We start from the raw sequence: 18,640 nt of genomic DNA, 5'->3' as shown, positions 1-18,640 counted from the left end.
GGCTGGCCCAGGCAGGGAGAAGAGCTCTGGCTGTGGGGTGGGGTGGGGTGGTGGCATATAAAGCCGATTTGCGGGGGGGTCTTTGGAACTGGGGAAGCGGCTGTCTGCTCTCCCCAAAAAAAAATCGCTCCGGCCCCACATCTGGCCAGAGGTGTCTCTGCGCTGCTAGGGTGCCCCCTCTTTCTCCCTCTGCAGTTGGAGTGTTGGTGAGCACCCCGGGACCTCGCGCAACGGGGGCCCTTCCTCGCCCATGCAAAGGCCTGGAGCTCACGCATTAAAGGAAAAAGAACGAGGAGGGGAGAAGAAAAGCTGCTGCTCCCCCCAACACTCCGTCTCCGCTTTGCAATATCCCCCTGCCTCTTTAAGAAGCAACAAGCAACCGCGCGCCCGGAGCGTAGGGACAGGCTCCCAGGCTTCGCCAAGCCGGCGCCCCTTGCAGACGTTGCCGACTGCAACTGAGCTGCCAAGCGGGACGCAGGGAGGCGACAGGCAAGCAGGTAAGGTCCCTGCCCCGACCAGCTTGCTTGCAGTCCAACATGCTCCGAAAGGGGATCGGGGTGTAGTATAGGCGCTGGAAGAAAGAGGAGACTTTGCAGCACAGCCAGGGCTCTTGCGTTATCAGGCAGCTGCAGCAGGGAGAGAAGCAAGTGAGTAGATGCAATTTTGAAATTGCCACCACGCCCACCCGCAGCTACACGGGGCTCCGGAGCTGGAGGAGAAAGGCCTAGCGGACGGTTCTGTAGGAACAGCAGCTGGAACCAGCGACCCCAGGCGCAACTTGGATGTTTCCACACTATTCCTGCCCGAGGGAAAGGGCAAGAACGGCTGTTTGCCGCCTCTTCTCCACCACCTGATCTCAAAACATATTATGGGGCCTTCTGAAGGACTGCCGCAGTTACCAGGAGTCGTTCACGTATATCTGCGCCTGTCTTAGGGATTAGAATCTTAACTTTTAAAACTTGCGTGGTGTGGCTGCAGAATCGCTGCATAGGAACACAATCCCGCCTGTCATTTCAGGGGGTTGGGCTAGATGACCCTCAGGGTCCCTTCCAACTCTACAATTCTACTATCTTCTTACACACCTGAGTTCAATTACATATTATATTTTGTATTAATTGTATTGCATTGTATCTAACAAAAATACTTAATTTTATAAAAAAATTATAATTTTAATTTTATAAAATTAATTTAATTTTTTTTAAAAAAAGGTTCTGTAGCCTCCAGCAGCTTGCCTGGAAGCTGCGTAGCATAGGCTGATATTCCACCCCTATTATTATTCATTATTATGATTTATTAAATGTATCAAATGCCTATGTTTCTCAGCGACTCACGATAAAATCCTAGACCTTTCAGGACTAGGTACGATCAGATAGAACAGGCTCACTGTACATGTTCAGAGGTACTCTCCTCTTTTTAAATATTGCATCTTATGGCATGACTCTAAGAAAGCAAACACGAGATCTGAGCCCCAGTGAGCCTTTTGCATACATTAGGCACTGCCTCCACGCCCATTGGCTGAAATTCTGTGATGTCATGGTGGCTTCCGCAATGAGGCAGGCCATCTGTACGGTCACAGAATGCGCCTGAACATTCCAACTGCTAGGGAGGAAAATCATCAGTGCAAAGGGACAAGGAACATCAGATAACATGTGCTGTTGTGGGTGGAAAATATTAGGAAGCTGCCTTGTACCAGCTCAGACCATTGGTCCCATCTAGTTCAGTACTGTCCACACTGACTGCCAGCAGCTCTCCAGGGTTTCAGGTGGCCTCTCTCTCTGCAGTGTGGAGATGCGAGCGACCACAGAGTATGATCTTTCCTCTGAAATAAGGCATACGTAGAATACGTAGAAAAAACCCCAATACATTAACTAATGCTTTCTACTTTGGGGGGAGGGAGGGGCAAAGAATTGCAATTTTGTTCTGACTATTCCCCAGTTTCCAAAAGCTAGCATTTAATAACATTTAGGTAAAAAAGTAGCATTTAGTAACATTTAAGCAGCTCATCAGTGGGATATGCTAAAATACACAATTTAAAAACAAAACTTCCCATAAACACAGTTTCTTACTGTTATCTTTTGAGCCAAACAGTTGCTTCCCATCAGCATTCAGGTCATTCGAAAGAACCATTCTGCCAGTTCAATTAGCAATAACTGCTTGTTTATCATCCGAGGTCACACTCCGAACAATCCCTGGGAACCGAAACCAAGGCGGATACTTCTCGGTGGCTCGCATTACTTGGTTCAGTATTATTGCTGCCGCTCACTTTTAATTTCCTTCGCGGAATGCGCCCTGGGAATCATTTATTGAGATAAATAAATAAACAGCAGGATGGATTTGCTGCCCTCCAATGGTCGCACATGAGGTCTGATTTGCAAAAGCAAAAAGTTCTGTTGCAAAAGAGGGCGCTGCCTGAATTTCAGTAGGTGCGGTTATTGTGGCCTTTGTGACAGACATGAAGAGTCACCTGTTGAACTTCTGCCTGCTGTGCAGGAGGCTGACCAGAAGAAGAGGAATCAACCTTCACTGTCAGAGAACAATGCAAATCATTATAGCATCTTATGCACTAAGGAATAGGAATTTGCACCATAGGCTTGCAACCAGGCTGAAACTGGTTGGCTTATTTACATTTGCGCCCTGCTGTTCCCTAATTGTAATCAAGGCAGCTGCCAGCTGCTGCTCCCCCCCCCCCCCAACGTCTCACTCTTTTTTGCTCTGCAAATCCGGTTTCCTTTCCGACAACCTGCACGCACAGTTAAGTCTGGTGCTGCAAGAACGCCCTCTAGTGGCTCCAGGTGTGTTTTCTCCCCTGGATGCTGCTCACCACTGTTGTGAATTGCGCCGTGATGCGCCTTTCATGAGGACTAGAACATTATCTTTCGATAATGCAAGGCATTTAAGAAGTATCGCCATTCCCAGCCCAGCAAAAGCACTTAAGTGGAGGTGTTGAGCGTGCAATGACTATAACGCTTTGTTTCTTGGGGGAAAGCTTGGCGCGTGGTGGGTTGCTCTTAAAAGGCGCAGGAGCTAGGAAAAGAAATCGACAACCCCAGCAGTGCAAGGCAATTCCAGGCTGATCGATCTCCCTTTAACGTGGGAAAAACCCCTTAAATCAAAAGCCGACCTGGACCCTGACGAGTGAATGCTCTCCCCGTGTTTGCTTTCACGTGGGAAACAAACGGAGTGGAGCTGAGATCGCTAGATTCCCTTGCACACCGCAAAGGCTCCTCGCCCCCTTTTTTCCTTCTTCTTTAAACTTTCGCTTTCGGGTCTTAAATTGCCCTAAAAATGAGCCCCTCCCTCTCATTCTCTCTGGCGCGCCCACCGGGGCGAGGGGAAGAGGCATTCGGCCCGCACGGGGTTTTAGCGAGGCACGGACGGGGTTCGAACCCGTGATCTTCGGTTTACGAGACCGACGCCTTACCACTTGGCCACCGCGCCTGCGTTGAAAGCCTCGCCTCACTCCCATCTAGGCTGGCGCCGCTCCCGAGGCGGCGGCGACGCCGGCGCGCGCCCCCGACGCTCGCTGTGCTGTCTTGCTTTTTTTTTCTTGTCCGCCGCCAAGCGGCAGCCCTGGGAATTGCACTCCTTGGAACTCCACACACCCCCAGCACACACCTCAGTGCGCATGCGCCTGGGTGTTCGCTTGGGTCTGTTGCAAAAAGACGGTCCGATCCCGTTCTTGCAACTCCGCACCGAGCAAACGCAGAGGAGCCCCGGGGAGAGACAGGACACCTGCGAGGAGGCGGGCACATACCTCCCACCCAAATCCCCGATTGCGAGCTGCTCTTTCCTTTTCATTTAATTTTTGATCCACTAAAGCAGATCGGTGGACAAACACAGTATTGAAAGTTGCACAAGGCTGTCATTGAACTTATTATTCCAAAACATTGCAAAAAAACCCGCAAAACCCCACCCATTTTTCCATGAACCTATCAAGCTTGTTTTATATGTAATACTGTAAGCTAATTTAATTATTGATTTATGTATAAGCTAAACAAGCTATAGCTTAGGGCCCCACTCTCTTGGGGGCCCCCCAAAAAATTCCACTATTAATATACTTCTTAATTGAATTTCAGTTCAACAATTACTTTGATATAATACATATTTTGTTATGTGCAAATGGCTTTAGATACCTATTAGATCCATAAATTAACATACAGCATATATTCAACACAAAAACCAGCGGCCATTTGTTGTTGACAAAGGACAGCTGGACATATAAAGGGTCCCATTACCTTCAGTAGCTTAGAGCCTCATCAAACCTCCATCATGGATGCTTGAGTTGAGATTCCTGCATAAAAGACTTTTTATGTATGCAGCGGCGGGGGCGGGAATGCTACTAGCCCAGAGATGGAAGGATGTACCAACAAAAGAAGAATGGCAGATGAAACTCATGGACTATGCAGAGATGGCGAAACTGACGGGAAAGATCTGAAACCAGGAAGATCAAGTATTTTCTAAAGACTGCAGTAAATTTGTAATTTATTTAAAAGATCATTGCAAACGGTTAAAATCTTCGGCAGGGATGTAATGACACTTGTAATGTGGCAATTACTTATGATAATTATGGTTATTTAAAATAGATGGATAATGGTGAAAGATGCAGCAACAACAACAACAACAACAACAACAACAACAACAACAATAATAATTTATACCCCGCCCATATGGCTGGGTTTCCCCAGCCACTCTGGGCAGCTTCCAACAGAATATTAAAATACAATAGTCTATTAAACATTAAAAGCTTCCCTAAACAGGGCTGCCTTCAGATGTCTTCTAAAAGTCTGGTAGTTGTTTTTCCCTTTGACATCTGGTGGGAGGGTGTTCCACAGGCCGGGTGCCACTACCAAGAAGGCCCTCTGCCTGGTTCCCTGTAACTTGGCATCTCGCAATGAGGGAACCGCCAGAAGGCCCTCGATGTTGAACCTCAGTGTCCGGGCAGAACGATGGGGATGGAGACACTCCTTCAGATATACTGGGCCTTTGAGGCCGTTTAGGGCTTTAAAGGTCAGCACCAACACTTTGAATTGTCCTCGGAAACGTACTGGGAGCCAGTGTAGGTCTTTCAATCTTAAACATGGAACCCATGGAGGGAGGGAGGCCTGAAAGTTCAAAAGAACCTTGTACTTTAATGTTTGAAATGGTTATGTTAAAATGCATAAAATTATGAAAAAAACAATAAAAAATATTTTAAAATAAAAAAGATACAGTATTCTTGCATTGCAGGGGTTGGACTAGATGACCCTTGGGTCCCTTCCAACAATTATGTGTTTCTGTGGGCCAACAATAACGCCTTGACTTTGGCCCAGGAGCAAATGGACAACCAGTGCAGAAACCCTGATCAGGCTTCCTAGTTGCAGTTTAGTTACTCTGCCAACAGGGTTGCAGTGAGTGAAGCGGGCAAATCTGCTCATTTCAGTTTCTCTCAGTTTCTTATTTCCCCCATCTTTAAATTCTCCGCACATTTCCACATCCGTTATTTTATTATTATTTTTAAAGTCCTCATGAAACTCCACCAGCATTTTAGTGTAAATGTCTAATGCAGGCAACAACTGTTTTGCATGTGTTCAAAGAACAAGCAACCGCGCATGCGCGCATTGCCGCAACCCAGATGGGGCCAGAAAAGGGGGTGGGGTCGTGCAAAAGAGGGCATAATGGGGCACGGTGGACTTCCATGCTTTCCGCTGATGCGCACGGGGGTCAGGAACGTAACCCCCCTGCAAAATGGTCATTGCCCACATACATCTTTTGTATGAAATTCCGCCCAATATAGACATTTATGCAATGCATTTCCCTAATGTTTATGTTTCTCCCAATAATATGAATCTCTATACATTATTTTCATTTGCACGTGCATCTATTTGCACACTTTACCCCAGTATATCAATTTTTTTGCACACATTACTTGGCAGGAGATCTGCGCTGCAGAATTAAATCGGAATGCAAATTTCAAAGGCTATCGCTGCGTTTTGGTTTGCAGAGTGTTTCAGAAAGTTGGGTTTTGTAGCAAACGGAACCAAATTTTTCCTTCCTCAATCCCTAGGAGTGAGAATCTCCCCACGACATTAGCAAACTGTCATAAAACAGCACAAGATGGCCAGCAGCTGGGCTTCGCTTTCAGGCAAATATCTTTAATAGTTTCTTCCTCCCCACCCCAATATTCCTTCTGCTTCTGAAGAAATCCCCTTCTCTCTCTAAGAAGGCTGGATTGTCACAGCAGGCTTTTTTGGCACCCCTTTTGCCTCCTTTTCCAAGCCGGAAGGAGCAGAGTTAGTTGGAGCAGTTTTGGATTTGCTATCCCATCGTACCACCTGGGGAACCCGGTTCCCATTCATTTTCAAAATCCGCTTTGGAAGGACCCAGCAAACAGGTTTGACTGCCACCCCACTTTTATCCAGGGACATGCAGACGTAACAGAAGGGCCGGCTCGGCTTGGGCTGAGGGTCAGCGGAATGGCTCGGCTGTGCTGATTTCTTTGTTTTCCTTCCTCTCGCCTCTTTGTCAAAGCCAACGTGGACCTGCAGCTCTGCTCCCTGGGACGGAAGCAGCCGGGCTTCCATTTTCTTCTTCAAGTGCAGATTCAGTTTCTCTTTCACCAGGTCCAGCTCGAGGAAGAGGCTTGCCCTTATAATGGAGGCCTCCTTTTTCCGGATCCTGGCCTTCTCCATCTCTGGCCTGCTTCCACCGGCCACTGCTGCCCCTTTCTCCGTTTCTGCCTCCTTTCCACCAGTGGAAGGAGAAGGAAGCAGGGAGTCAGTCGCTGGTTCCTTTTGCCCACTCCTTGCTTTCTCAGCTCGGCCAGCCTCTTTCGCCTTCTCTTCAAAGAAAGGCAAAAGAACCCTGCGGCGCACCCCTTCCGACTCCTTTTGCTGCTGCTTTGTAGTTCCAGTACTTCCACCGACCTCTGTTCCTTCCTTATCCAGGGAAACTGGGAGAACCTTTTGGACTGGCCCTTCATCCTCCTCCTTTGGCTTGTCCTTTGTTTCTGCAGTCCCAGGACTTCCACCAACCTCTGTGCCTTTCTTCTCAAGGGGAACTGGGAGAACCTTCTGGGCTGGCACTTCCTGCTGGTCCTTTGGCTGCTCCTTTGATTCCACAGTTCCAGTAGTTCTACCAACCATCGTTCCTTTCTCATCAAAGGTAACCTTGTGAACCTTCTGGGCTGTCCCTGCCTCCTGCTCCTTTGGCTGCTCCTTTGTTTCTGCAGCCCCAGGACTTCCACCGGCCTCTGTGTCTTTCTTCTCAAGGGGAACTGGGAGAACCTTCTGGCCTGGAGCTCCCTCCTGCTGGTCCTTTGGCTGCTCCTTTGCTTCTGCAGTCCCAGGGCTTCCACCGACCTCTGTGTCTTTCCTCTCAAGGAGAACTGGGAGAACCTTCTGGCCTGGAGCTCCCTCCTGCTGGTCCTTTGGCTGCTCCTTTGGTTCTGCAGTCCCAGGACTTCCACCGGCCTCTGTGTCTTTCTTCTCAAGGGGAACTGGGAGAACCTTCTGGCCTGGAGCTCCCTCCTGCTGGTCCTTTGGCTGCTCCTTTGGTTCTGCAGCCCCAGGACTTCCACCGACCTCTGTGTCTTTCTTCTCAAGGGGAACTGGGAGAACCTTCTGGCCTGGAGCTCCCTCCTGCTGGTCCTTTGGCTGCTCCTTTGGTTCTGCAGTCCCAGGACTTCCACCGGCCTCTGTGTCTTTCTTCTCAAGGGGAACTGGGAGAACCTTCTGGCCTGGAGCTCCCTCCTGCTGGTCCTTTGGCTGCTCCTTTGGTTCTGCAGCCCCAGGACTTCCACCGACCTCTGTGTCTTTCTTCTCAAGGGGAACTGGGGGAACCTTCTGGCCTGGAGCTCCCTCCTGCTGGTCCTTTGGCTGCTCCTTTGCTTCTGCAGTCCCAGGGCTTCCACCGACCTCTGTGTCTTTCTTCTCAAGGGGAACTCGGAGAACCTTCTGACCTGGAGCTCCTTCCTGCTGGTCCTTTGGCTGCTCCTTTGGTTCTGCAGTCCCAGGGCTTCCACCGACCTCTGTGTCTTTCTTCTCAAGGGGAACTGGGGGAACCTTCTGGCCTGGAGCTCCCTCCTGCTGGTCCTTTGGCTGCTCCTTTGGTTCTGCAGCCCCAGGACTTCCACCGACCTCTGTGTCTTTCTTCTCAAGGGGAACTAGGAGAACCTTCTGGCCTGGAGCTCCCTCCTGCTGGTCCTTTGGCTGCTCCTTTGGTTCTGCAGTCCCAGGACTTCCACCGGCCTCTGTGTCTTTCTTCTCAAGGGGAACTGGGAGAACCTTCTGATCTGGCCCTCCCTCCTGCTCCTTTGGCTGCTCCTTTGTTTCTGCTGCCCCAGGACTTCCACCGGCCTCTGTGTCTTTCTTCTCAAGGGGAACTGGGAGAACCTTCTGATCTGGCCCTCCCTCCTGCTCCTTTGGCTGCTCCTTTGGTTCTGCAGTCCCAGGACTTCCACCGGCCTCTGTGTCTTTCTTATCAAGGGGAACTGGGGGAACCTTCTGATCTGGCCCTCCCTCCTGCTCCTTTGGCTGCTCCTTTGGTTCTGCTGCCCCAAGACTTCCACCGACCTCTGTGCCTTTCTTATCAAGGGGAACCGGGAGAACCGTCTGGACTGGACCTGTCTCCTGCTCCTTTAACTGGTCCTTTGATACCGTAGTTCCACTGACCATTGCTCCCTTCTCAACAAAGGTAACCTTGTGAACTGGCGCTCCTTCCACCTGCATTTTTTGGTCCTTTGATTTTGCAGTTGCAGTTCTTTCACCAATATCTTTTTCTTTCACATCAAGGGAAATATTGTGGTGTATCCCTCCCACCACCTCCTTCTGGAGGTCCCTTGATTCCACAGTTACAGTTCTCCCAGTGATCACTATTCCTTTCTCATCAAAGGAGATTGGAAGAACCTTGTGGTCTGGCCGTTCCTTCACCTCCTTTTGGTGGTCCTTTGATTCCACCATAACAGTGCTTCCACCCATCTTTGTTACTTTTTCATCAATGGAAATGGCAAGAACCTTGTGGGATGGTTCTCCCTCTACCTCTTTTGGTTGGTCCCTTGATTCTACCATAAGAGTGCTTCCACTTATCTCTGTTATTTTCTCATCAATGGAAATTGCAATAACCTTGTGGCATGGTCCTCCCTCTACCTTCTTTGGTTGGTCCCTTGATTCCACAATTCCAGTTCTTTCAGAGATCACTGTTCCTTTTTCATCAAAGGAAATTGGGACAGCCTTGTAGTGTGGACTTCCCTCCACCGCCACCTCCTTTTGATGTTCCCTTAATTCCACAATTCCAGCTCTCCCAGTGATCACTATTCCTTTCTCATCAAAGGAGATTGGAAGAACCTTGTGGTGTGGCCCTTCCTTCACCTCCTTTTGGTGGTCCTCTGATTCCACCATAACAGTGCTTCCACTCATCTCTGTTACTTTCTCATCAATGGAAATTGCAAGAACCTTGTGGCATGGTTCTCCCTCTACATCTTTTGGTTGGTCCCTTGATTCCACAATTACAGTTCTTCCAGCGATCACTATTGCTTTCTCATCAAATGAGATTGGAAGAACCTTGTGGCCTGGCCCTTCTTCCAGCTCCTTTTGAAGTTCCTTTGTTTCTACAGGTCTGGTTCTTCCTCCGACCTCTGTTGCTTTCTCATCAAATAAGATTGGGAGAACCTTGTAGTGTGGACCTCCCTCCACCTCCACCTCCTTTTGGTGTTCCCTTAATTCCACAATTCCAATTCTTCCAGTGATCGCTTTTTCTTTTTCATCAAGCAAAACTGAGAGAACCTTGTAGTGTGGCCCTCCCTCCACCTCCTTTTGTTGGTCCCTTGATTCCATAGTTACAGTTCTTCCAGTGATCACTGCTCCTTTCTCATCAAAGGAGATTGGAAGAACGTTGTGGCCTGGCCCTTCTTCCAGCTTCTTTTGAAGTTCCTTTGTTTCTACAGGTCTGGTTCTTCCTCCGACCTCTGTTGCTTTCTCATCAAATAAGATTGGGAGAACCTTGTAGTGTGGACCTCCCTCCACCTCCTTTTGTTGGTCCCTTGATTCCATAGTTACAGCTCTTCCAGTGATCACTGCTCCTTTATCATCAAAGGAGAATGGAAGAACCTTGTGACCTGGTCCTCCTTCGAGCTCCTTTGGAAGTTCCTTTGTTTCTGCAGTTCTGGTTCTTCCTCCAACCTCTGTTGCTTTCTCATCAAATAAGATTGAGAGAACCTTGTCACATGGTCCTCCCTCTACCTCCTTTTGGTGGTCTCTTGATTCCACCATTCCAGTTCTTCCAGTGACCGCTGTTCCTTTTTCATCAAGGAAAATTGGGAGACCCTTATAGTGTGGACCTCCCTCCGCCTCCTTTTGGTGTTCCCTTAATTCCACCATTCCAGTTCTTCCCGTGATCACTGCTCCTTTCTCATCAAAGGAGAATGGAAGAACCTTGTGACCTGGTCCTCCTTCGAGCTCCTTTTGATGTTCCTTTGTTTCTGCAGTTCTAGTTCTTCTTCTGACCTCTGTTCCTTTATCAGTAATGGAAATTGGGAGAACCTCGTGGCATGCTCCTCTCCCTACCTCCTTTTGGTGGTCTCTTGATTCCACCATTCCAGTTCTTCCAGTGATCTTTGTTCCTTTCTCATCAAAGGAAACTGCGAGAACCTTGTGATGGGACGCTCTCTCCAGCTCCTTTTGGCGGTCCTTTGATTCTGCAGTTCTGGTTCTTCCTCCAACCTCTTTTCCTTTCTCATCAAAGGAAATTGCAAGAACCTCGCGGCATGGTCCTCTCTCTACCCCCTTTTGTTGGTCCTTTGATTCCACCATTCCAGTTCTTCCACTGACTTCTATCTTTTTCTCATCAAAAGCAATTGCGAGAACCTCGTGGCTTGGCCCTCCCTCCAGCTCCGTTTGGTGGTCCCTTAATTTCGCCGTTGCAGTTCTTCCACTGACCACTGCTCCTCTCTCATCAATGAAAATCGGGAGAATCACGCAGGATGATCTTCCCGCTAGCTCCTCCTGGAAGTGCCTTAATTCACGGCCTCTGATCCCTTGTCTGCCCTCAGCCTCCACTCCCTTTTCCGCTCCTTCTCTTTCAGCTGACGCTCCATCGGTACTCAAGGAAAACCGGAGAACCTTGCTGGAGGATGCTGTCTCTGCCTGCATCCCCATTTTGTGTGGCTTTGGGGGCTCTGGGACTATCAGCATTTGATCCAAGCCAAGAGATGTTTCCTCCTTGGGATGCCTCCTCAAAATGATGCTGGGTGTGCAAGGCCCAGGGGATGCCCTTTTCATGATACTTGTTTCGGTCCCGCTCAGCTGTGAAGAACTGTAGGTCAGCTCTGCCACCGACTTTGAATAGGGCGTTGGAAGTTTCGACTTGTAGGCCAAGTATTTGTGTCCGATGTTCAGGTCAATGATGCAAGGAGCCTCTCCAGTGGCGAAGGGCAGGCAGTTGTGTTTGGGCCTTGGGGTTTTGTTGCCAAAGCGGATCGGCTTGGGCAGAGGATTTGCAGAAAGGACCTTGTAGAGTCGGAAGGATTTTTCCACCATTTCTGGAAAGGCGCCCGTCTGCATTTCTAACATCTTCACCGTCATGTGGAAAGTGAGCTTCTTCACGTCTTCTGGCTCCATCGAGAGGAGAATATACTTCCCAGGGGAAGTCCCGGTTTTATGGCCTGGCCTCTTCGTGAGGAAACAAGGCTTCCCGCTCTCTTTCGGCTGGTCCTCCAAATGGAGAAGGTAGTACTTCTTGGTTCCTGGAGATTCTCGTAAAGGTTTCGCATAGAGCAACGTGGCGTTTCTGTGTGGAGACTCAAGAGGCAGGGGGCTTCGGGCACAAATTATCTTTCTCTTTGGCCTCTGGGGCCTGCTTTCAAGCTCCCCGGAAAATTCGTCCGCACAGGGTCGAAACCACGATTCAGACTTGGAGACGAGGGTGGGGACGCCACATCGCCTCTGAACCATTTTCTTTTTGACGTGAAATTCAAGAGAGCCTCTGGTTTCCCTGTCCATCTCTTCCAGGACTAAAGGGGCCAGCTCAGAGTCACGCAGAGGGAAGCTGGTGCCAGAGATTGCCTTTGTCGCAGGCCGCTGACCGGTGGGAGAAGACGGCTTTGGCAAGCTTTCCTCCGAGGTGCTAGAATGTTCCTGTGCGCACGTCATTTCCATATCTATACATGGAAGTGGCATTTGGTCGGAGCAGGACAATTCTGGAGGTTTCTCTTCCCTCTCCTCTTGATCCGTGCAACTTTCAACACTGTCTTTGTCCATCAGTTTGGGAGGAGAGGGTGGCTTGGCCTTATGTGATGGTGCAGGGCCCATACGAATTGCGACACATTTTTCCACCAAGATGACCTGGTCTTCTTTTTTATAAGTCGCGCTCTGGAGAATATTTATCTGTGTAAATGGAGCAATAGGCGGGAAGGAAGGGATTCTTATGACTTCTGTATGTTTTTCAGGCAGCAATGGGACCTCCAACGGTTCGCGCTTCGGCACTATCAAGCAGGGCTCCTCTGAATTGGAGCAGGAATCGGAGCTTTTGCTCTCCGTCATGTCCGAGGAATCTAATACGGTCCACGAAGTATCTCTAGCATCCTGGAAGTTTTCAGAACTCGAATGCAGGTCCAGACATTTTAAATGAGGTAGGCAGGAGGAGGAGGAGGAAGATGAGGAGGAGGAGGAGGAGCAGGAAGCATGGCTTAAAATGGCCTCATACTTCCGTGGAGGAAATCCATCATATTTTGGACATAAACACTCCTCTTGATGCCAATTTCCCATATCTTCACATGGAACAAGAGAACAGTGGTGAATTTCACAAGGCTGCTCACAACTGCAAGAAATAAGACAAAACAGAGTTGTTTTGTACATTTGGTGCGTTAATAAGGGTCAGGTCCAACTGAATTTTAATTTTGTGTGTGTGCATATATATATAGTGGTTTACAAATGCTTTAAAATAATAGATCCATTGAAATTAGTGGGCCTGGGTATTGCATGCCCATTAATTTCCCAGAGGGCTATTCTGAGTAATGCTAACATTGGACACCACCCAAATTCCTACCATTTCCAAAAGTTCACATTTTTTAAACCTACATGTCTATGCAATTTCTAAGATCGGGCTGGGCAATCACATGAGGACGAGAAAAGAAAAGGCAGTGTGGAAAAGAAAGTACCAAGTTAGCATAAAGCAAGATAAAACTTTGGTTTTGTGTTGAGGGAAGTGGGACCGAGTTGTGTCCTACAAAACATTTTAGGAACCGCCTTAGGATGGAATTCAACGCCAGGGAGATACAGAGCAGGCACATTGAACTTAGTGGGCAGGTCTAACTTCTATGTCATTGTCTACTCTGGAGGAAAACAACAGAGGGAAAAGAGGGACAGGGATGGCAGAACATCTGATTTGTGTGCAGTAAGTCCCAGATTCAGTCCTCAGCATCTCTAAGTACAGCCTGGAAAGACCTGAAAGCCTGGAAAGCTGCTGCCTGATATGAGTCTGATTCTTGTTCACATTCATCCCTTGTTAGCTTTTCTGGTTTGCATTCATCCCTTGTTAGCGTATCTTGTTAGCATTCACCCTTTGTTAGTGTTCTTTGTTTGCATTTATCACTTGTTAGCATTTCTTGTTTGCACTCATTCCTTGTTAGCTTTCACACCAGCTGGGACATAAGGGGCTGCCTTTTACTCCCCAGGGCCCTTACCAGTCTTCTCCCAGAAGACTCCCCACCTGGGCGCCCCCTAGAACACAGCCCAAATAACATCCCTTTTGTCTAGAGTTACTGAGGGCGTACCTACCTTTCGAAATAAGAAGTTAACGGTGTCCCACAAACGCAAAGACATTCTACGACAAAAAAAAAAGTATTATTTGTTTTGAAGATTTATTATAGCTCTGTAATGTTTAATCAATGAATGACATTGACTCGGGGGTACGAAAACCTTTTTGGCCTGAGAGCCACATGGCAGTAGTCGGTGGGGCCGAATTAAAAGTAGGCGGAGCAACACATGTAAATTTTACCTTTAGTTTCCACACAAACGCTCCTCTCTATCTATCCTCCATTCACTTCTGTGGGAGGGTTTTTTCTTTTATTGTCATTCCCACGTCAACAACTGTCCCGCCAGCATTGCCATGACGAAGCATGTTTTATTTTACTTTATTTATAAAGGTATTTATAAAACTGCCAGCTTGCAATAAGAAGTGGCGTACACCACGTTAAACCAAGAACAGACGTCCCACACCGATGGCAGTATAGATCTCCGCAGAGACAATGCAATTATTACAGGACTTGGAAAAGAACAAGTTAAGGGCAGTGTTAGAAACTGAGATATGAAATCTAGGAGCTAAATGGCACCTTCAACCTAGGTTATGGGCGCAACAGCGGAATGTCTAGGCACACTTTTTATAACAGGAATACAAAGCTGGAAATGAATTAACTGCAGCTAAAATATTACGTTCATTTTTCACATAGTCTAGTTCTTCCCACCCTCTAATGTTCTTAAGAGGGACTCTTCTCCAGTCTTTTTCCAGTTACTCTCTGAACTGGAAGTGGGGAGGCAGAAAAAGGTCCTCCTTTCCTTCCACTCGGGGACGCAGGTGGCGCTGTGGTCTAAACCACTGAGCCTCTTGGGCTTGCCAATCAGAAGGTCGGCGGTTTGAATCCCTGCGAAGGGGTGAGCTCCCGTTGCTCGGTCCCTGCTCCTGCCAACCTAGCAGTTCAAAAGCATGCCAAAAAGTGCAAGTAGATAAATAGGTACCGCTCCAGCGGGAAGGTATACGGCGTTTCCATGCGCTGCTCTGGTTTCGCCAGAAGCGGCTTAGTCATGCTGGCCACATGACCTGGAAAAACTGTCTGCAGACAAACGCCGGCTCCCTTGGCCTGTAAAGCGAGATGAGCGCTGCAACCCCAGAGTCATCTGTGACTGGACTTAACTGTCAGGGGTCCTTTACCTTTACCTCCCCCCCCCCTTCCACTCTGCAGCTTTAATCTCAAATCTTAGATGCAGTATGCGCCCAGAGCTCATAAACTGCTCGCGCTATTGAAATTCCCTGTCGCAAAATGCACCTAGAGCAATGGGAGTTTCAAACACTGTTTAAGGAAGAAAGGTTAGAAAAACATACCATTTTTTCCTGGTGCTTCCTGCTCTGCTTCTCTCTCTAGTTCGGGAATTGTTTCCACCTGTGTGAAGGCAGATGAGTAAAGTGAAAAACGGATTACCTGCTTTCCAGTTCTCTTAGATAGCCGTCGTCTTATGTCAGCCTTCGCCACAGAATCATAGGGGTTGGAAGGGACCCCAAAGGTCATTTTGCCCAATCCCTTGCAATGCAGTGGTCACAACTAAACAATCCATGAGAGAAGGCCGCCCAACTTCTGCCTAAAAACCTTCAACGCAGGAGAGTCCACCACCTCCCAAGGGAGACAGTTCCACCATTGAATAGTTCTTACCATCAGAAAGTTCTTCCTAATATTTAGTCAGAATCTCCTTTATTGTAATTTGAATCTGTTAATCCTGGTCCTACCTTCTGGAACTGCTGAGATATTTGATGATAGCTATCCTATCTCCTCTCACTTATTAGGTAGTAAAATCCAGGTTAAATTGCTGTTTTAAGGGTTGTTTTTAAAAGTCTGGAACGGATTACAACGGTACCTCGGGTTAAGTACTTAATTCGTTCCGGAGGTCCATTCTTAGCCTGAAACTGTTCTTAACCTGAAGCACCACTTTAGCTAATGGGGCCTCCTGCTGCTGCTGCGCTGCCAGAGCACGATTTCTGTTCTCATCCTGAAGCAAAGTTCTTAACCTGAAGCACTATTTTTGGGTAAGCAGAGCCTGTAACCTAAAGCATATGTAACCTGAAGCGTATGTAACCCAAGGTACCACTGTAATCCGTTTTGCATTACTTTCTATGGGAAAGTGCGCCTCGGTTTTGGAACAGACTTCCGGAACGGGTTAAGTTTGAGAACCAAGGTACCACTGTAATTTTCTCTGCCATAACTACTGAATACGCTTTAAGGAGAAACATCTCTTTACCGAGCTCACAGTCGCCTCGCGAGGCTTTGCTTGCGAAGAAGCCGGGCCCGATGAAGTCCAGATGTTTAGCACCAGCCACAGAAGCAGCACGGCCGATCCCACCAGGAGGAACCCCCAGGGAGAGTCCGAAAGCCAGCAGAAGCCATGCTGCAAGCAGAAAGACTTGCGGAATTTCAGCAGCTTGTTCCCCTCCTGGAAGGGTGTGCCTGGGTCTTCCCGCACTACTATCCTGCCGCTGTGGGGGGAAGGATCTCTGTTTGGCTTCTTCCCCAACAGCAGGGAACTCAGCACCAAAGCTGCATATGCGTGTCTCATGCTAGGTCCACGCCGCTGCGTCAAGGGCGCATTCCAAGCGCCTCTTTGTGTGTGTTTTACATCCGCCCCATCGCGCCAGGAAGCCAAGCTGGGAGCTTTGCGACAGCCAGGTTGCCGGTCCGAGAAAAGATGGGGCAGGTCTCCGTACAAAATGTTGGCCTCTCATCTCAGTTATGTCACAATAAGATCACTGCAGGGCCTGGTTGCTAAGGGACTGATTTGTGGCTCAAAGCTGGTGGAGAGGGATGCTTTCGGGGTGAACACAGTTTATCAAACTTGTTCCCCTTAACGTCGCTATCTGTCAGGAGTCCAGGTTCCCAGCTTGATAACACAGTAAAGGTAAAGGTAAAGGGACCCCTGACCATTAGGTCCAGTCATGGCCAGCTCTGGGGTTGTGGCGCTCATCTCACTTTATTGGCCGAGGGAGCCGGCGTACAGCTTCGGGGTCATGTGGCCAGCATGACTAAGCCACTTCTGGTAAACCAGAGCAGCGCACGGAAACGCCGTTTACCTTCCTGCCGAAGCAGTACCTATTTATCTACTTGCACTTTGACGTACTTTCAAACTGCTAGGTTGGCAGGAGCAAGGACCGAGCAACGGGAGCTCACCCCGTCGCAGGGATTCGAACCGCCAACCTTCTGATCAGCAAGTCCTAGGCTCTGTGGTTTAACCCACAGCGCCACCTGTGTCCCGCTAACACAGTAAGCGTAGGTAATTAAAAAGGAGGATTTATTGCAAAAACAAACAGATCTCTCCGGATGGCTCTAACGCAGCCGCCGGCATTATCACTCAAGATGACCCTTCTGAAGACTCCTTCCGGTGTCTACAGAATATATTGAACTGTCGCCCTTTGCATCTCGTTTTGCTTCCGATCTAGCAGCCCTCCCATTCGCCGACTCTTCAGACTTATTGGATTAGCTCCTGCCTCTTCCTTTTCTGACCAACTATCTCTGTGCGTATTCACTCCTGTTTGTGCTTCCTGAGAGATTTGACTGCGTTCCAGTCCGCTCTCTGCTACAGCCTTATCATCCTGCCATTCAAGGTCAGAAGGAAGCAAAGCCTGCAGCTGTCGGCTCTCCTCTGCCTGAGTGGAATCCCAGCCTCTCTGTTCCTGGCTGCTTTTTGCAGCCCGCTGCAAAACTTCGCTTGGAGCTGGCGCATTCATGACACTATCCTTTATAGCTTTAAGCGTTCTAAGATGTGGTCAGCTTTTGTAACCAAGCTCCTTCCTAACAGGTGGCTAAGGATTCGTCCTCCAACACAGATCGTTGTAGGCTTGGAACCTCAGATCTCTTGAGCCCTCAAGAAACAGCATACTCTCCAAGGGCCCCCATTTTCCAGGGAACACCCCAGAATTACTAAAGCCATCCCAGCTTCTGATTTGATCCCAGGATGTCCCTGTTTTCCCTGCCACTGCAGTTGCCACTGAGCTTGATGAGCATGAGTTGGTGCTTATCCCATGTGGCGGCGGTGGCTGACATCCCCTGGTGTCTCCCTGGCCACTGCTGCTAGCCTTCTCCCTTGGACAGCTTATAAGCGGCTGATGAAGAGCGTGGGAGGAAGTGGAGATCTATATGTGGGCCACCTTTCTGCAGTTTTGTTTTGATTGCAACACTTTTTGCTTTTGTGTGTGTGTGTTATTGGTTTGTTGTGGTTTTGTTCTTGTTTTTTTATTACAGGGAGGTTTTTCTTTGTTTTAAAGTTTTGTTGGAAGCTGCCCAGATGGGCAGCCTATAAATAATAAAGTTATTATTATTATTAACTTTATTGAAAGTTCAAAAATACATAATTATATGTGCACTAAATATGGTCGGACGTAAATGAGAGAGAAAGAGAAACAGAACCCGTGTAGAAGGGAAAATAAAGGGGGGTGAACCCCAAACTATATACATTATAGTCATATCTCGGGTTGAAGTAGCTTCGAGATAAGTATTTTTGGGTTGCGCGCTGTGGCGACCCGGAAGTAACGGAGCATGTTATTTCTGGGTTTCGCCACTCACACATGTGCAGACGGTCAAATTGATGTCACGCACATGAACAGAAGCAGCAAATCGTGACCCGCGCAGACGTGGGTTGTGTTCGCTGCTGGATGTGAACGGGGCTCCGGAACAGATCCCATTCGCATCCAGAGGTACCACTGTACAAGGTTGTTATTGTACTTCACCAGATCTTAACCTATTACAGTATTTTTAAGAACGGATTCCAAATATCATTGAATTTGTCCATGGCAAGTCTGTGTTTATAGGCAAGTTGTTCATATGTTGCGAGTTTGTATAAGGGTTATATATTATTATATTTTTATGTATCTTGTGTTTTATTTTGAATTTTTAAGTCGTGAACCGTCCCAA

General features: G+C 48.3%; 1 protein-coding gene across 1 annotated transcript; it reads right to left on the bottom strand.

The window, feature by feature from the left end:
• Nucleotides 1–6,194: 6,194 nt before the first annotated feature.
• LOC310693797 (uncharacterized protein) lies at nt 6,195–16,637 on the bottom strand (the record flags this gene model as incomplete). The annotated part of the gene is made up of 5 exons (XM_083476175.1): nt 15,978–16,637; nt 15,070–15,127; nt 13,749–13,794; nt 9,989–12,789; nt 6,195–9,442 (listed from the first exon to the last, which is right to left on the bottom strand). Exons 1-5 carry the CDS (start codon nt 16,290–16,292, stop codon nt 6,195–6,197), a joined length of 6,468 nt encoding a protein of 2,155 aa, XP_083332301.1. The 5' UTR covers nt 16,293–16,637.
• Between the last annotated feature and the right edge of the window lie 2,003 nt (nt 16,638–18,640).

The sequence above is a fragment of the Podarcis liolepis genome, assembly GCF_965112155.1.
Source record: "Podarcis liolepis genome assembly, chromosome: 14".
NCBI lineage: Eukaryota > Metazoa > Chordata > Lepidosauria > Squamata > Lacertidae > Podarcis > Podarcis liolepis.
Note: the sequence above shows the minus strand (reverse complement) of the source record. Positions and strands in the feature narration are given on the sequence as shown.